The 19,446-nt window shown below is 38.9% G+C and overlaps 1 protein-coding gene across 1 annotated transcript in view; it reads right to left on the bottom strand.

Moving 5' to 3' along the window:
* LOC126470535 (zinc finger protein 85-like) overlaps positions 1–19,446 on the bottom strand; it is a 91,109-nt gene that overhangs the window by 37,566 nt on the left and 34,097 nt on the right. The window contains exon 4 of the mRNA XM_050098461.1: positions 5,667–5,861. Coding sequence (XP_049954418.1) covers positions 5,667–5,861 — 195 coding nt within the window. The remainder of the gene's footprint in view (positions 1–5,666; positions 5,862–19,446) is intronic.

The raw sequence follows: 19,446 nt of genomic DNA, 5'->3' as shown, positions 1-19,446 counted from the left end.
AAATGCCAGCCATGGGGCTTTTTTCATTTGTTGCACCACAAGCTGAGTGCCCCAGACTATCACAAACTGCTGCATTAACGTCAGAGGACTGCCATTTGGGCCTAGTCTTTTGGCCGGCAGCCAACTCTGATGGGCCACAAAAGTCAGCATTTGTTAGCTGTGAATGTCGGTTAGGAGCAGTTGATCTGTCATTCTGATAGTTGTGTTTGGGATCTGTTTGATACACGAGACCATTGTCTCCACACCAGCTGACACATAACTGCAGAATTCATGTTCTTTTGTCCAAAATAGCAAATGGGCTAGTGTATTCTGTTGAGTGCCTTAGGAGGGAACATCAGCTGTCTACCATTTTCTTAATTTTTAAGTTAAACATGTTTTTGAAATCAGTTGAGACTGAGTGCTTCAGTTGCTCTCTAAAATGTAGACCAGGACATCCTTAAGCCTATCAAACAGTTCAAGTTACAGATTTTATTGAAGGAATATTTACTACAAAAAAAGTATACATGGTAATAAAACTTAAAAAAAAATCAATGTTGAGGCATACCACTAGGAAACATTTCAGTACTGCTTGTTGTGCCATATAAAGCATACACCGACATTTTCCAGTTTCAGCACGCTTACAAATAAACAGAATATTCATTAATCAACAGGTACCCTAGTTGTATGTACACATATGAAACGATTCACAGATAAAAGATGATGATGATAATGATAATAATAATAATAATAATAATAATAATGGATGCCAAACAACGTAAATATGCCTAATGAGCTAAATTTGTGCTGAAAGTCATGTCACTGAACTTATTAGTGTACGTTCACACTAACAAATGTATAAGTCACCGATCAGCACGAGACAGGGACAGTACAGATGCATAGTGCGTAGGATACTGCTTCTCATTAAAGCATGTCAACAGTAAGAAATGATATTAGAAAGGCCCATATCTGTGCACTGTTTTAACAAAATATTTCTTCAATATCACCCTCTGTCAGATCATGAATGAAGCGCGTGTATCTATGTAATCTTCAGTTTAGAATATGGCACTGGATAGGCTACACTGGACCTGTCACACAAACATTTTACAGATTCAGACATGGGATGGTCGCAACACAAGAGTGCACACACCTCACTAGGTAGATTCCAAACCTTGACACAGCAGTACTAAAAGTCACACTAAGAAGCATAAAATTATTCTTCAACATGATAGTGCCAGCTGTTACACTGCACATCAAAAACTGATTATTTGATTAAGAAAAACACCAAATTAATGCTTCACCGCTCATATTCACCTGATTTTTGAGTTTACAACTTCGTCGTATCTTCCATGATTGAAACTTACTGTACATGTTACAATCAATAATTTTTGTTTTAGTGACCCATATCCATGGTTTGTTCATATGATAAACATTTTTCACATAAGGAATTTTGTTTCACCTTTGATCACTTTTCAAAATTCAAAATGATAATGATACACAGGCAAGTGCTAGTTTGGCTAACAGTAGTACATAATCTTTTGCTCCTCAGCTGATGTATATACTACAATGTTACCCTCCATACTATTGAATAATCTTCCACATGAAAAAAGAACGCAATGGCAGTTCTTAAACAACAAACATTATCTTTTTTTAAGAAAAATCTGATAGCAATGAAGAAATACATGTAACGGTGTCATCATGCCGAGTGTATCACTCACTGCCTAGCACCTTCTTTTGTCAGTCTCTCAGTTACAATGTCACTGGATGTCAGTATAAAGGGACATGCACTTAGCACACTACTCTCCTGATCATTAATGTACACATTTCCGAAACCAGAGCCACTATTTCCTCATCAAAGGCATTCTCAACTGCTCTCACTAAGCAGAGCACACACTATTCCATCCCCACTATCAAAAACTGATCCTTTGTACAAGTGTCACATTTTAAGATTTTTACAAAAAATTGTTAGGAGACACTATTACGATGTGGCTTTATTATTGTTCTAAAATTTGGTATTTATTACTGTTAACATAATGAACCTGAGAAACTGGCCAAGAAATTCATTTACAGTGAGTGTTTAAAGAAACAGGGCCATCAAAAAATGCAAATTCTACATGGATTTGTTTTTGTGATTTTTTGTAAGGATATAACCCAACAACAATGCATCAAATAGCTTTCTTCAACATTAGGCATCAATCACTTTCAGAAAAGACTGTTTACAATTTGTTTCTAGAATTCTGTCACAGCCACAATTCCATTATTAATATATCTTGGGGACTGTTCATAAAAAATGGAACACAATATTGTGCATAACATGATTAAAGAGGACAAGCATATAACTTACTGCTAGATAAAAGCATACTGAATGCTGCATTAACTATGAAAATGGTGTGTTCTCAATGAATTCCACACAATTTGACTGGAGCTCAAAAACAAGCTTGTATCAATTGGAGTGAGGGGATGTTCGAAAAATTCAGCTTAAGTAATGTGTAATCAAGAAGCGTCACCATAATGGCAGGCAAAATTTGGATAAATTCGTGTGATCTAGAAACTAAGCTGCACTCAACTGTTTGGGTGTTCCAACGTGAACCAAAACCAACAAAAGTGGTTACTTACAAAACACTTCCAAGAAAATCATTGCTTGTTTCTTTTATTATGCTGGACACCCTTTAGAGAACTGAAGAACAGTTAATGCCAATGGCATACAACAATTTGTTTACCAGAACTTGTTGACAAAATCAGGAAAACAATGGTGAAAAGTCACACTGGTCTTCACCATGATAATGCCAGCTATTACACAACACTCAAAAATTATCTGACGAAGAATACCATTGAAGTAAAGTTTCATTGTCCACGTTCATCTATTTATCACTTAGCAACTTGTCATCATCCACTAGGTCATAATGTGGCTGAAAGTGTGTATTGGGTAATCATGACAGATGATCACTGAAGACAATTGTGACAAAAAATAAAGAGAACAGCTGCAAAAGTCCCTGCAGAACTGAATGTCATACTCCTGAACACTGTTAGCACCAAAACAACATGTGGGGAGCTCCAGAAGCAGGGAACTGCAGGTTGAGCTGGAATTTCAAAACTACTCATCAGTGATGCAAATACCCTCAACAGGAAAATGTGGTGGTGAAACCATAAAAACTTTGACTATGGAAGAATGCCATTTGGTCTGATGAGCCTTGTTTCAAACTTCTGGGTGAGTTTACATCCCAAGAGTGAAACTTTTTTTTTTTGAGGGGGGGAGGGGGGGGGCAGCGGGTTGGTGGTGACTTGAGAGGCATATCATAGTATTCCATGTTCATTCTCCAATGGTTATGCAGCATTATAAGGTGACAGGGGCCTTCTTCAGGCAGCTCGCATTTTCCAGGACTGGTTTTATGAGCACTGGAATGTACTGCTGCATCTCTCCCGGCCACCATTGTCACCATATCTCGCTGTTTTTGAGCCTTGATTATCGATATTTTGCTTGTCCCTCAATGTAGTGACGTCTCCACAACAGGTCTTTCTGCTGTAATTTATTCTCATGACAGCAGTTACAGTCAGTTTAATATGATTTATTTCATTTGTTAGACATTTCATACTGGATCTTTTTTTTTTCCTCTCTTTTTAATCTTTTTAATCTTGTCCTTAAAAAACGATACTTGATTATGAGCCCTGGTCAATATTTTATTTGGTGATGAGAAATTAATGATTTTCCAAGTGAGTTGCAAATGAGAAAGTCAGTCAATGTACACATTAGAATACTGAAGAAAATTGTTATCAGCTTTTAATTAGCTTTAGAACAAGATGAGGACATTCAGGTAAAAAGAGAGGAAAAAAAAAGATCCAGTACGAAATGTCTAACAAATGAAATAAATCATATTAAACTGACTGTAACTGCTGTCATGAGAATAAATTACAGCAGAAAGACCTGTTGTGGAGACGTCACTACATCGAGGGACAAGCAAAATATCGATAATCAGACTGAATAGTGATTTCGATCTTTTATTTGTGTATTAGTTGCTGTTTGTATGTAACGACCTGCACCCCAGAAGACATTGCTGTGCAGATTTCAGCGTTGCTCAGACAGTTGGAGGTGGGACAGTGAACCAGCTTGGCTTAGAACTATGAGTGCAGGGAGTGGAGTGTTGAGCAGCCAGAAATTTTGTAGTGCAGCCAATCGTGGGAATGTATACTACATACATTGTATTTTCACGAACATCTAACATGTTTAAACTGCAGTTTGGCTGAATCCATTTGCAACTGGAACTAAACTGACATTAAAATTGGACGAATACTCAACAACAGCATACATGTCTGCAGGAGACACTAAAAGTGTAGATGGGGGCCAGAGGCATATTTGCACATTTTGTACAGCAACACTGTCAACGCTCACTGTGAGATATGATGGGAATGATTACGGGTGTGTCAGCAGATGGTTCTACTGCGCCAATGAGAGAACAGTGGGCAGATGATATGTTTGGAAGCAAGAGACATAGTAACATTCTCACATCACTATGGAGGTGAAATCAGCTGTGTTAAAAAAAATAAAAAGGACAGCTCTGTCTCAGGTCCGACAGTAACCATTTTTGTTTATTTTATTTTTCCTTGTATTATCAAAACATAGACAATTAATAAATGGTATACATTTAGAATACGTGTAATGTTAACTTCCTGGGGAGATCCCTTACATCAATAGAAGTTTGTAATCTTGATTAATCAGAATATGTTAAAAAATAAATCAAACAGGAAAATGAAACAGCAATGAATGATAAAAGTAAGTAAAAACTATAAACAAATGGACCAAATCTTATGTCTGAGGAAGGTAGTTAAGTATGAAAAACAGCCAATGAGGCAATGAGGTAGTCATATTTCTTGTGGGGAATTCGTTCTCACTACTATTTGAATTATTTTTCACACAACTTTACTTCTTTCCAGGACAAATAAGCATAGCACACAATTCTATAAATTCTGTAGACTATAGTGTATTGCAACTCAATTAGAAGATTAAAGTAAATATTACTACTAGTTGCCAATGAAAAGAATTTTTATGATCACATTTGGTTTCAAGCAGTTTTTGTCACTGGCTAGTAATCATTTAATGTCACGATATACACATAATGTCGGTCAAATACATCATCTCACATTTATCAACTTTGTACTTACTCTTTTCAAGAAAATCTGGTTAAGGCGAAAGCTGTTTTCAGTATCAAATCTCTGCCCACAGACCACACAAAATCTGTTCATTAACACTGTATGTAAAAGACTGTTATATGAATATATAACTTTTTCTCAGATCTCTACTGGTAATCAGTCTTTTTCAAAACACTTGTCTGTTGCTCAATGCTCGCTCTATTCAGTAAGCAGTTATCTACCCTCACATAGCCGTACTTTCAGTATACCATGGTGAATTGGTGATGATTGATTGGCTGTAACTGTACACGATTTAGCTATGATAATTTTTACCCTTATAGAGATATTAAGATTCTAGCTATGATTTACTTTCATTATCAAAACTTTGCTTAGGCTTTTGTTTTGAATCAACTGCTGATGAAAAGATAGCTCTCAAAACAAAATTCCTCATTGGTTGCATTATTTTGCAGCAAATGTAAAAAACATCCTCAAAAGCATATACGGAATAGCCCAATAAAATGCAGGAAGTTAGTAAAATTGTAAATGCAGTGTTATTTATTAGATACCTTGTTGTTGAAGTCTGTTTCGCTGCATTGAGTACTGCCATCTTCGACTTTTGAAACTTGTTGAGAAACACCTACTTCTGAATTAGGCGCAGGATTCTCATTATTTCGGGGACTGTTTGTGCATGTTTCATATGAGTAACGAGCTTCAGTTGCTGCAGCTTCCACAACAGTTGCCACTGGATTACCTGGTTGCATCTGTTAACAGAATGTCCAATTTCATTCAGTACACCATTCATACGCTTATAAGGTTCATATACACAAATCAAGAATACATTAAATAAAGAATTTCGTTGTAAAAATAACAACCTTGTGAAGATATGATGCAGACAGCTTGTTGTTAAACAATTATCAACTCCCAAAACAATTTAAGATATAAAAGTGTGTTCATAGGCTTTGTTGTTTTTCCTTTATTTAATCTTAGAGGGTACCTCCTAAACAACAATTTCACAATCTAACAACTGACCTACGGAAAATTCCCTCTGGAACTAGCATTACAGAACAGGCAGATGGGCATGAACACTTCGACGAATCACCAAGAAGCAGAAAAACCTGTGTGGAAAGAAAAGATGGAATCAATCCACCAATTCTTATTTAGATGTTAGAAGAAAGTTACTTCCCAAAATCTAATGAATCTGCTATCACATGCAGGATGGGTAGCATCTGTTACCATCTCAGCATATTTCACACTTTTGCAGTTCATATTTCTCTGGACAAGTATTCAGCAGGATCAACTTTTAGGTAGACTACTGGAATGACAAACACTGTGCAACAATGAAAATAGCCCATTCCTATCAATTCTAATGTGCTGATAGTGAATATCACAAAGCCAATTCAAAATTAGCTCTAGTTTTCATTTTACACTGTTTTATTATGGTGAGATAATTATATACAGATTTTTATGTTAAGTTTATAATCAAATATTACAATGGTTTGTGAAAGTCATAATAACTAGTAACAATGGATTATATTATTATCCCTGGTCTTACTTGTGTGCAACATTTTGTAGGCTCACAGATTCGAGAGCTTTTTAGAGACCATACTTTTGATGGAATCGTACAAGGTGATGAGAAGCATGCCTGGGAATGTTTTAAGACAGCCTGTTTACAGTCCTTAGGGAACAAACAAGCAATCAATTACAAGGAGATTGTAGATAAGATGTTGTCATCTTACAAAAAAACTTGGTAGCAGCATGTCACTGAAAATCTTTCTTACATAGTCATCCTGACTTCTTCTCCAAAGATTGTGGTGCGGTAAGTGATGAACATGGGGTGCGATTTCATCACGATATTGCCACATTTGACAAGAGGTATGCCGGAAAGTGGAGCACTACTACTACTACTACTACTACTACTACTACTACTACTGCTGGACTGTCATAAGGGAAGTTCCCGAGTATGTGGATAAACATCAAGCCAAGCGAAAACGGTCATCTTCTGAATTTATCTCTGAATAAAATATGCAATTGTATGTACTGTAAATATGGACATTTAACATTTGTAATCCTTTATCTATATTTGTGACCAATTAATTTATATATTTTCTTTTGTGCTTTACATAGTACTGGTACAAAGTAGACTTACAAAGTATTTTCATTCATGTAACATTACCTTCATTTTTTCTTAATATTTTACTTTTATACTACCAGAATGTCACTGAAATTTATCAATGCATAACACTTAACATAAGTCAAGTAATTATTCACTTAAAATTTGTTACGCCGAATCTTGAAACATGAATGCATATTTAGAGAGTGAGTTATTTATACAAAAATGCAGATCACTTAAAAAAAAAAAAAAACCTAGAGCTAAATATTTATGAAGATGATGATTTTGTATCATTTTATACTGAAATAAACATAACTACCTCAAAACCATGCAATTTACACACTTTCACTTCAAATTTGTTGTCCAGTGTAATTATGATCATTTACTAATTTTACATCCTAGTACAGGATTAACATTTCAAGTGACTTATCACTGTTCAGCTGCAGCTGGAAATAAAATAACACCACTCAAAAATTTCTCATTTCAGTATTTAATTTATTAATAAAGAAAAATGAATTCAGATCTGTCATGTAGAAACAGTTCTGCTTCAGATTTTACGTACATTGAGGTGACAAAAGTAATGGAATACCACCTAATATCATGTCAGACCTCCTTTTGCCCAGCATAATGCAGTAACTCTGTGTGGTAAGGACTCAACAAGTCGTTGGAAGCCCCTGCAGAAATATTGAGCCATGCTGCTTCTATAGCCGTCTATGACTGCAGAAGTGTTGCTGGTGCAGGATTTTGTGCATGAACTGACCTCTTGATTATGTCCCATAAATGTTCAAAGGGATTGATGTCGGGCAATTAGGGTGGCCAAATCAGTTGCTCGAATTCAAGCTCGGTCTCCAAACCCATCATGAACAACTGTGGCCCAGTCACATGGCACATTGTCATCCATAAACTTCCATCATTGTTTAGGAACATGAAGTCCAAGAATGGCTGCAAATAGTCTCCAAGTAGCTGACCATAACCATTTCCAGCCAATGATCGATTCAGTTGGACCAGAGATCCCAGTCCATTCTATGCAAACACAGTCCACACTATCGTGGAACCCCCACCAATTTGCACAGTGTCTTGTTGACAACTTGGGCTCATGGCTTCTTGGGATCTGTGACACACTCAAACCCTACCATCAGCTCTTACCAACTGAAATTGGGACTCATCTGACCAGGCCACAGTTTTCCAGTTATCTAGGGTCAAACCGATATGGTCACGACTTCAAAAAAGTGACTGGAGGCAATTTCGTACTGTTAGCAAAGGCACTCGTGTTGGTCATCTGCTGCCACATTCTATTAATGCCAAATCTTACAGCACTGTCCTAGTGGTAGTGTTCCTCACATGTCCCACACTGATTTATGTGGTTATTTCATGCACTGTTGTTTATCTATTAACATTGACAACTCTATACACACACACACACACACACACACACACACACACACACACACACACACACACACACTGCTGCTCTCCATTGTTAAGTGAAGGCCGTCAGTCACTGGATTGTCCACAGTGAGAGGTAATGCCTGAAATTTGGTATTATCAGCATATTCTTGACACTGTGGATCTCAGAGTATTGAATTTCCTAACGATTTCTGAAATGGAATGTCTCATGCACACACACACACACACACACACACACACACACACACACACTCACACACACACTGCTGCTCTCCGTTGTTAAGTGAAGGCCGTCAGCCACTGGATTGTCCACAGTGAGAGGTAATGCCTGAAATTTGGTATTCTAAGCATATTCTTGACACTGTGGATCTCAGAATATTGAATTTCCTAACGATTTCTGAAATGGAATGTCTCATGCATCTAGCTCGAACTACCACTCCGCATTCAAAGTCTGCTAAATCCCACTTTGCGACCATAATCACATCGAAAACCTTTTCACATCAGTCACCAGAGTGCAAATGACAGCTCTGCCAATGCACTGCCCTTTTGTACCTTGTGTATGAGATACTACTGCCATCTGTATATGTGCTTATCACTATCCGATGACTTTTGTCATCTCAGTGTAATGTAAAAATGGAAACAATATCATAAATTATGAATTTGCGCTAATGATACTGTAAAAGTTTTAGAGTGAGAGTAAGACATTTAAAGGTGTAGTAAAATATCCTACAAAATTTGTCCAGTAATACAGCAGAAATTCTCAAATTAACAAGTTGTAATTTGAGAGAGAGAACTACTTTGAGAACCGTTAAAAGTTCAATGAGTTAGCAGATATGAGTGTTTCCAACCAGCAAATCAACAGTTATTATGTGAAGTGAAAATACAGAAGAAGTAGTAAGTTACTACAAAAGCTGCCATTTGAATTGTGCCATGTAGATTAGTATGATATTTTACTTTAGCACACTGTATGAGCATCTTGCTATAGCTGAACTCGGGAGATAAGGGTAGAACACTCAAAACCTTGCAGATTATCACCATTTGGTGCAATGATTGGCTGCTAACATTCCAAAAATCAAATGCAGTAATACATTTAGGATTCACTTGGAAAATACTTAGAAAAATTCAATCATATTTGGAGAGCACTGCTTAAAATATTCGCATTGCCACATATTGTTACCACTTTGTTTATCTGACACTAAAATGTCACAGATATACTCAAGAGACTTCTGAGGCAGATGCTAAATCAAAGATGTTGTGGTTCAGAAGAAGATTTGCTCTTAACTTTTTGTTAACGCACCACCTGAGAAAACACAAAGAACAATTCAATTGCCGGCCGAAGTGGCTGTGCGGTTAAAGGCACTGCAGTCTGGAACCGCAAGACCGCTACGGTCGCAGGTTCGAATCCTGCCTCGGGCATGGATGTTTGTGATGTCCTTAGGTTAGTTCGGTTTAACTAGTTCTAAGTTCTAGGGGACTAATGACCTCAGCAGTTAAGTCCCATAGTGCTCAGAGCCATTTACCTTTTAACAATTCAATTTTCTAAATACACGTTACCAAGGCAGCAAAATTAAAGAAATTCAGACTCATATGGAGAAACCTGTGCAGCTGTTATTTCTGAACACCTATTGAGTACGGAATAAAACTAGTGGCTAATAATACTTGTACATTATCTGCCCTTTGTAACCATTCCTACAGTTGCTCCCTGAGGACAAGTGTCTCTTAAGACAGACAAACATTGAAATTAGGTCAACAGCACAACTAAGACAATGCACCATGCAGTAAAACCTGTATGTATGCAAGATTTATGTATCTGATATGATTTTATTTGAAATATCTTTGTTCTTGCAGTATTTACTTTGTTAGTACTAGCGCAACTGCTTACAGTACGTTTAAAAATTTGGCTATTCATTTTATTATTGATATCATTACAAAGTAAACAAAACATCAGTCTATGAAGTAGTACCACAGAAACTTTCCAAAGAAAACAATTTTAAACCCAACCATTAGATGGAAAAATTCTGCCCAATGTAGATTTTGTTATCATTATTGATTTTATGGAAAAAGGGTGACCAATAAATTTGACTTCTTACAGACACACACTTAAAGTTTTCAAATGGTACTCATGGAGATTTCAAAGTCACACATTTTCGCAACAAGACAACGTTAGAGCACACACTTAAAGTGCAGGCAAAAATGAGTGAAGGAAGTTGTATCTCTGTACAGTACTATATTCACCATGCACATCATCAGACTTGTCATCCTCCAATTTCAATCTCTTTCCTAAATTAAATGAAGTTTCACACTATATAAACTTCAATGTTGTTCACGTAAGGAAATTTGTAAGTTCGTGACTGGTAGAGTTTAAAACACCTTACACTACAATAACTGCAATACAACAGCTCAGCAATAAACTCCAATATCATCTTGACTACAGTCTTAGAAAGGATTAGCCATCAGTTGGAGGTGTGCATGGAGAGATGAAAGACTATATCAGCAATGGCATACTGTTGATGGAGAAATGGACTAGACTGACGAGTTGCTCAACTGCTTCAAAAAAGCAGTTCCTACAGTGTCAGAAAAGGACAGTGGTATGCACAAGAATGGATACTAACACTTAAGTATAAATTTTGAATAGTATACAGCAATAACAAGGATAAGAACTGAGAAAACGCGTACAACACAGGCATGTTATTTAAGCTGCCTTACTGACCTTGGGCTATGACGCTCTTCATAACACTCACTTCATAGTCTGCAATAACTGGATATAAGAAGATGTGCTGTGAATCTCTCTTTACCAGGTTAACTAGCTGTCTTAATTGGATGTTTGATGCTGTTAGATAGAAGCTAGCAGAGGTTGTTAACATTGTGGGAATTTGCCCAACTTCATTGCATTGCTTCTCACCAAATCAGAATTAATTTAGTGACAAGACCATAAGAAAGAAGATTGCTAGTTGCCTATAGAACCCTTAAAGATCATGCATAATTTTTTAAGCTACTGACCATTGGAGGGCTGGAATTGATAAGGCAAGGGAATGAGTTGATGACTGGGCAACATTTGAGCCTCCAAAGTCACAAGAAAATGTAATGACAAAACATCTGCAATACACTGGGGGGAAAAAAGCAAGCATGTTTCTAATACTCTTTTAAGAATACAGGAATAGAATTTGTTGGTAACCTACAGAAATTCTGTCTCAGTTATCAAATCATTTACTTCTGCTTCACTCTGGAGTAAAGGAGGCATATGCTCTCACTTTAGTTGTTTCTCTGGATGATTGTTTAATTCCCCCCCCCCACACACACACACATATATATACATGCGTACATTGTGGCACGATCCTACAGATATGACCAACACCAGTTAATTGATATTTTAGCAACATACAAACATGGACATCTTTTCTTGCCATATGACTTTCTCTTCAGGGTCATGCAATTCAGTGTTCTGTGCTGCATCTGCTATTAGTTATCGACCTATGCATTTAATCTTCAAAATTCTCCTTCAGTACCACATTTAAAAACTTCTATTCTCTTGTTGTGTGAAGTGTATATTGGCCACCTCTTACTTCTATACAAGGCTACACTTCAGACAACCACCTTAGTTAAAGCTGTAATGTGTGACTTCTATAAAATAGGATCACAAAAGGTGATACACATATCTAAAAATTGTAATAAAATTATTATGGTGGAAATGGAGAGCAAATGTTTGCCAGTGTAGATATGGTCACAGCTATGAGATAAGCGGGGGTGGCACTACTAGCACCAATGCTGAGAAGTACATCATCCCACACTCTCCCCATCAACATCACGCACAAAGTAAAAACATGGTGTATATACACTGTGTAAGATACTACATATACAGATTTGTAGGGCTATTAAAGCAGGTAAAAAGAAACACTTTTGTTATGTGACACAACTGTCACAGGTACACCGTTTCCCTACTAGGCATCATTGAAGGGTTTGATGCTGGGCTTCCCTTAGGCCAACATTCACAGCTGTTTAGGCCAATTCATATGCAACACACTGATTCTGGAATGTGATTTGCAACACAGTTACATCTTACTGCTAGGAAGGGTTAGCTTCTATTATTGTTACTAGTGTCCACTTCCCTGGATAAACAATTAGACTAACACTGTTTATGTTAAATTGCATCTACATGAAAGATTATACTGCTGTTTATATGTTTTTGATGGCTGACTGCACATTAACTGAGTCAGCTGACCTGCATTTCATTCATGGAGAGGCACGATGTTGCAGTCGTGCAGCAAAGTGCCTGTATGTAGAACAATTTCCAGAAAGGATGTTACCAAATCGTGTCATTTCAGAGACCTGATAACCATCTTTGTAAGACAGGGTCCCTTAGATTGGTTGGTTGGTTTGGGGAAGGAGACCAGACAGCGTGGTCATCGGTCTCATCGGATTAGGGAAGGATGGGGAAGGAAGTCGGCCGTGCCCTTTCAGAGGAACCATCCCGGCATTTGCCTGGAGTGATTTAGGGAAATCACGGAAAACCTAAATCAGGATGGCCGGACGCGGGATTGAACCGTCGTCCTTCCGAATGCGAGTCCAGTGTCTAACCACTGCGCCACCTCGCTCGGCGGGGTCCCTTAGACTACACCAAAAGGGTAACTGATAGACTTCATAGTGTGGGAACTGTTCAGTTTGAGGAAAATGTCAGCACTTGCACATCAAGGAACTAAACACCTTTAACATCAATGTGTGGAATGCCCACATGAGATACGAATATAGCCATTCAGGATCAGAAGGTACAATACATATCTGCTGACAACTTTCAACAATGTATGGAATTATGCCAATCATTAGCACGCAGATGCCAGTTGTTTATTAACATAAACATCCCCGACTTCCAAACGTGTGTTTTGTTTACTGACAAGGCTGCCTTCAAGATGGGAGGAATACTCGACAGCCACAATATTCATACCTGTGTGTTGTAAAATCATATAGTAACTTTTATGTTCCACCACGACCACAGATTTACCATAAATGTGTGGCTAGTACTGTTCACAACCACTTCATTGGGCCGTATCTTCTGCCTAACATGCTTGGTAGAAGAAATTACGATATCTTTCTCCATGAAGTAATACCGGAAATGTCTGGCTAGCACTCTAGCAGCAATTAAGAGTTCCAGAATGATGAGGACCCACCAAACTTTGCTGTTGATGTCAGAGAACATTTAAACAATGTTTTCTCCAATTTTTCGTGCTATACCATCAATCTTCCCAAAAGTGATCAGCAACCCTTGAGGCACCTTGGGTATGTGTGCAGCCTACATGGTTCCTACAGGCCTCAGCATCACAGACTTGCCCTGCCGCAGTAATGGACAGACACCAGGTGGCAGTACCAGGGCTAGCAGAGGCCACCATATTCAAGGGATCTATTTGTGCCCACCACACAGATGACCAGAAAATAGTGCCACGAGTATTCCGCTGCCGGCCTCTGTAAAAGTTGGTGCCAGAGCTACACAGTCACTTCTTCCAGCTTCGAGAGATTCTCCTAGCCTCCTGGTGGGCACTATTCACCCCATCACATTTAGGACACTCTCAAAGTCCATCATAGAGACCAATGCCACTATATTCAGCATTTATCATTATTTCCCTTGGTGCAATTGGATTGTATCCAGGACAGACTTTTCTGTTCCTAGGCTGATGTTATTCAGGATAGCTTCATCGGACTTGTCTATGAAGATCCCAATTGTGTTACTTTGTCAGACTGTGGAATCACCATACAGTAAATTCTTCATACCTGTGAGACACTGTAATTGTGATTTTGTTATTACCATCTAAGCAGACGTTTTCTTTCCATGGTCAATAAACTTTTGTAAACTCTGATCACTCTTTTTCCCTGTGTTGACTTGAGCAACACATCAGTTTAACTCTGAGGGGTGAGCCAGCATGGTGGCCACCACATTCTCCCCACTTTAATCAAGTCAACTTTGTTTTGTTTGGGAGAGATGAAATGTTTGGTTTACAAGACACTGATAAGACGCTATAGGAGAACTGATTGTCTGTTCTGCCACTATCACAAAACACCTGGTTGTTTAAGCATGTTAGAAAATCGTTAGCACACAAATGTCAGATGTGCAGCTGTATATTAACGCAAACAGATGTAATTTTCAATATCTCTAAAAGAATATTCATCACATGACAGTTTGGACACCATTCTGAACATCTGTAGCATCAAACCCTTTATGGATTCCTACTGAGGAAACAAGAGCATTTGTGACTTTTTTGTCATATAAAACCAGTGTTTCCTTTTATCACCTCTAAACACACTAAAATTTGGTACAAGATTATTCTTTTATGCCCTGAAGTTGTCATATATGTTGTTTCATGAGAGTACCATAGCCGGAGGCCCCCTGAAGCCAGAATTGTAGTAAAAGGTACTCCCTGCATGCCCGCCTCCTGCATCAACATGGAATGGGATGGCACTGCATTTTGTTATAGTGCCTATTTCCCATAAAAAAGGTAACATGCAGATGGCAGCTGCCACTTTGTTGCCCAGTGTCTGAGGCAACGATGTATCCAGCTTCAACCCACGTCACAGATCAGCTAGAGAAACACACTTCACAAAGGCATAGGACACCATCAGGGATGTTACACAGGTACACTGGAGAGGGTCCACTTGTCGCAAGATAAATTCTTGTGCAAGTCAGGTGTGATTAATGTGCAAGCCACATAAGACAATGGCTTCTTTTCTAGAGGCTTGGAGTGAAACTTGTCATACCTTAGCAGTCTCTCTGATTGCTCACAATTTGTTGGGGCATATGATAGTTTGCTATTCCATTTCCCAGACATTCATCATACAATGTCACTGATGTGTCCTTACACAGGGCCTGGCATTTCCAGTTTTAATGTAGCCATTTTGGTTGCCTCCTCAGTCTGCCTAGCTGTGTATTCATTGTTTGCTTTGTCCATGTGGATATAATTTCCAGCTTTGGGTACATTGTATAGTAGGTCATGGATACTGGAGACAACTATGTTGTGTGTGTAGTATTGTTCTGTTGCCTGCAGTTCACTCACGGAAGCACTGTGCATGAGATAGTTTTGGGTACAAAGAATTCTAAATGTGTTGTAGAGCTAATGATGTACCTGTCAGTTTTGCACTGAATATGCACTATACATTTGGTAATGTGTGTTGCTCATGGTGGTTGCCTGTGTAGACATAACAAACACAATCACTGACTTTTGGGCCAAGCACACGACTCCATAATGTGGATAATCATGAAGCAGAAGTAAAATACATATTGATAAATGGTGGAATAGTGTTTTCTTTGGGATTGTGGAGCACGTCCACATGTGTTACTTGGTGGGGGACATATCATAGGGGAATCTGAGAAGTTGTTTTGTTTGTACAGCCAAGTGGGGGAACTAGGTTTCCCTGTACAGGTCCACAAGTTGCACATCGACACTCTGCCTACTTGGAGCTGATTCATGAGCAGCTGGATCCTTTGGTTTTGGAACAGAGTGGGATAACAAGGGAACAAGGGATTGCTGATGTTCGTCCCACAAAGGTGGGACAGCTACTTCTGCAAGAAGACTGTCAAATAGACTTGCATGAGAGCTCCAGTTGAAAGCTCATACTTATAGCAGCCTTTTTGTTGTGCCTGTCTGCAATTCATTATCTCCTCTATATGATGAGCTGCACTCTATCTTTCACGTGCATGTGTTGGACCGCTGCTGAAGTTGCCCGTCATTATTTTATGAAGTTTTAGTCTTCAGTTACTTATTTTAAAGTTCATTTGTGTTAGTATTTGCCGTAAAAGTAACTTATTAGTGGATTTTCATTATCTCAGTCTTTCTTCCAGTGTTATTGACTTGAATGGTCTGTTATTCGTGAGTGTGCTTATGTCATTTGTCCGAGACTCACGCCTCGGTAGTGTGTTTACATTTTGAGCGTGCAGTAGCAGCTGTAGTGGGTATAAATGTAAGTTATTTGTGCACTGTTATACAGTTATTAAATTTGATAGTTTTCAGCAGTGTTTCGTGCTGTTTGTGGCAAAATAACAATTTAATAAACTTTTGGAAATGTTCACTCGCTGTGTTTTTAGAGTTTTCTGTGCATTGAAGTCATTTAGTAAATCTTGTGCTTTAGTTTTCAGCTGATGTTTCTTATTGTTTCTAGTGAAATATTTCAGTAAAATTTTCATGCAGTGTTTCAACTTCGTTGAGGCCAGCCGATGTGGCCGAGCGGTTCTAGGCGCTACAGTCTGGAACTGCGAGACCGCTACGGTCGCAGGTTCGAATCCTGCCTCGGGCATGGATGTGTGTGATGTCCTTAGGTTAGTTAGGTTTAAGTAGTTCTAAGTTCTAGGGGACTGATGACCTCAGAAGTTGAGTCCCATAGTGCTCAGAGCCATTTGAACCATTTTTTTTAACTTCGTTGAGTGTTCAAGTGGCCGCTTGAATTTTTGGTTTTAGCTAATAATTTTGTGAAGTTTTGTTGGTATTGGTATTAGCTGCGGTGTAGTAGTATTAATACAAGTAGTTGCTTTCTTAGTAGACTTGCCAGGTTAGCCAAGAACACTAATGTGCTGCTTCCTGGACTTGGGTAGGCATGCCGGCTCCGGATCGAATCTGCCTGGCAGATTAACGATGAGGGCCGGTATGCCGGCCAGCCTGGATGTGGTTTTTAGGCAGTTTTCCACATCCTGCTACGTGAATACTGGGATGGTCCCCACATTCCGCCTCAGTTATACGATTCGGAGACATCTGAACATGTTCACACTATTCCATGGACTACACTAGACGCAGACAGCTGAGGTACACAAATTCCGTCTTGGGGGATACAGGGTGGCAACAGGAAGAGCATCCGGCCACCCCTTAACATTAACATTGCCATTGCCAAATCTGAATCTAACAATGCAGACCCTACGAAACTGCAGGATAAAGGGGCAAGCAAAAGAAGAACAGATGGTTTCTTAGCAGACAGAGATTTTCGAGACCACTATTGTTAATTCTTTAAATAGTTATACTGGTGTAACTGAGCTTAGGTAATGCAGACGTATAGTTTTTTCAGGAAATGAAAAATTTTACCATGGGTGAGAAGTGTGGGCTCTGTTGCAGGTTTGTGAGTATTGGATTACAGTGTGGGATTTGTTCAAAGTATTTTCATTGGGGGGAATGCAGTGGTGCAGTCAGTGGGCATTCTAGCGATATCCTCTCCTGGGAATGTATAATCTATAGTAGAAATAAGTTGATAGAGGAGCACGAGCATAAGATCTGTGCCCTGCAGGTGCAGTTACAATGCGCAAAGGAGGAACTAGATATGGTGAGGAGGCTGAAGGGTGGTGGGGAATGGGAACTGGCAGTTGGCAAGAGGGCAGCTAGGAGGAGGGGGTATTCAGACAGTTATAATTTGCATATATGCAATAGATTTGATCAACTGCCAGAGTTGAGTGGAGAGGAGCCTCTTGTAGCTGTAGATGTACGTAACATGCAGCAGTCCTCAGCAGTTAGGAGGCTTAAGTTAGTTGCAAAGTCAAACATAAAGAAGAAGGTTCTGCAGCTAGGTAGTTCGCACGGTAGAGGTGTGGGCCAGCAGTTGCAGGAAGTGTTGGGGAGTGAGTACCAGGTCACCAGCATTGTGAAGCATAGTGCAGGGTTGGCTCAGGTGACTGACAGCATAAGGGAGTCATATAGGAATTTGACAAAGGAGGATCAGATAGTGATAGTAGGTGGAGCAGGGAACAGTCCTGATAGGGACGATGAATATGATGTAGGTGGTGACCTGGTAAAGATAACAACTCAAACTAGTGGCACTAATGTGCATTTTGTGCAACTGTTTCAGCATCTTTTTATGATCAGCCTCATCTTAATGTGGCTGTTAGGCACATTAACATGTGGCTGGAGAGGGCGCTGATGGCAGAGGGCATGGGTCACATTGTAGCGGTGCCAGTTGAGTCTGTCAGTAGATCGGGTTTCACTAGACATGGTCTGCACCTCAATAGGTATGGGAAGGGGAGGCTGGCAAAGCTTATACATGACAGCATAGGGATCACTGATGGTAAAATTCCTGTAGTAGTTGGCGTTAGAGCTGTACCTTTTTTAGATTGAAGTCAGCTGATAGGTATGCCTGCATAAATGAAGTTCCTCTAATTAATGGCTCACGTTCAGAGGATGTCCTGTTTTCAAGCAGAGAAGGAATTAGCATATTTCATCAAAATATAAGAGGTATTAGAGATAAAGTTAGTGGACTGCTTACACATGTTGACTCTGAAATTATTGGTATGTCGGAGCACCACTTAAATAATCGGACAATTCAGAGACTTCCTTTACCAGGATACAGATTAGCAGGCTGTTTTTCAAGGAGTTCCTTGTGGGGGGGAGTGGCTATGTACGTAAAAAACAGTATTCCATTTGAGTCCATAGACCTATCACGGCACTGCACTGAACAGATATTTGAATGTTGTGCAGGGGCAGTTGAATTTAATGAAATTAAACTTCTAATTGTTGTTGTTTATAGGTCCCTTAACTCTGACTTCAGAGCATTTCTGCTCAAGCTAGAGAGGGCTCTTGATTCACTTTGTAGGAAGTACCAGAAATTAGTTATATGTGGTGACTTCAACATAAATTTTGTTCATGATGGTGTAAGAAAAAGGATGTTGGTAGATCTCCTAAATTCATATGATCTGATGCAGACTGTGTTTTTTCCAACTAGGGTGCAGGGGAACAGTAGCACAGCCATAGACAATATTTTTATTCATTCTTCATTACTAAATGGGCATTCTGTCAGCAAAAGTGTGAATGGCCTTTCAGACCATGATGCACAAATTACAATATTAAAAGACTTTTGTATTCAAACAAATGTCACAT

The sequence above is a fragment of the Schistocerca serialis genome, chromosome 3 (genome assembly GCF_023864345.2).
Source record: "Schistocerca serialis cubense isolate TAMUIC-IGC-003099 chromosome 3, iqSchSeri2.2, whole genome shotgun sequence".
Classification (NCBI taxonomy): Eukaryota; Metazoa; Arthropoda; class Insecta; order Orthoptera; family Acrididae; genus Schistocerca; species Schistocerca serialis.
Note: the sequence above shows the minus strand (reverse complement) of the source record. Positions and strands in the feature narration are given on the sequence as shown.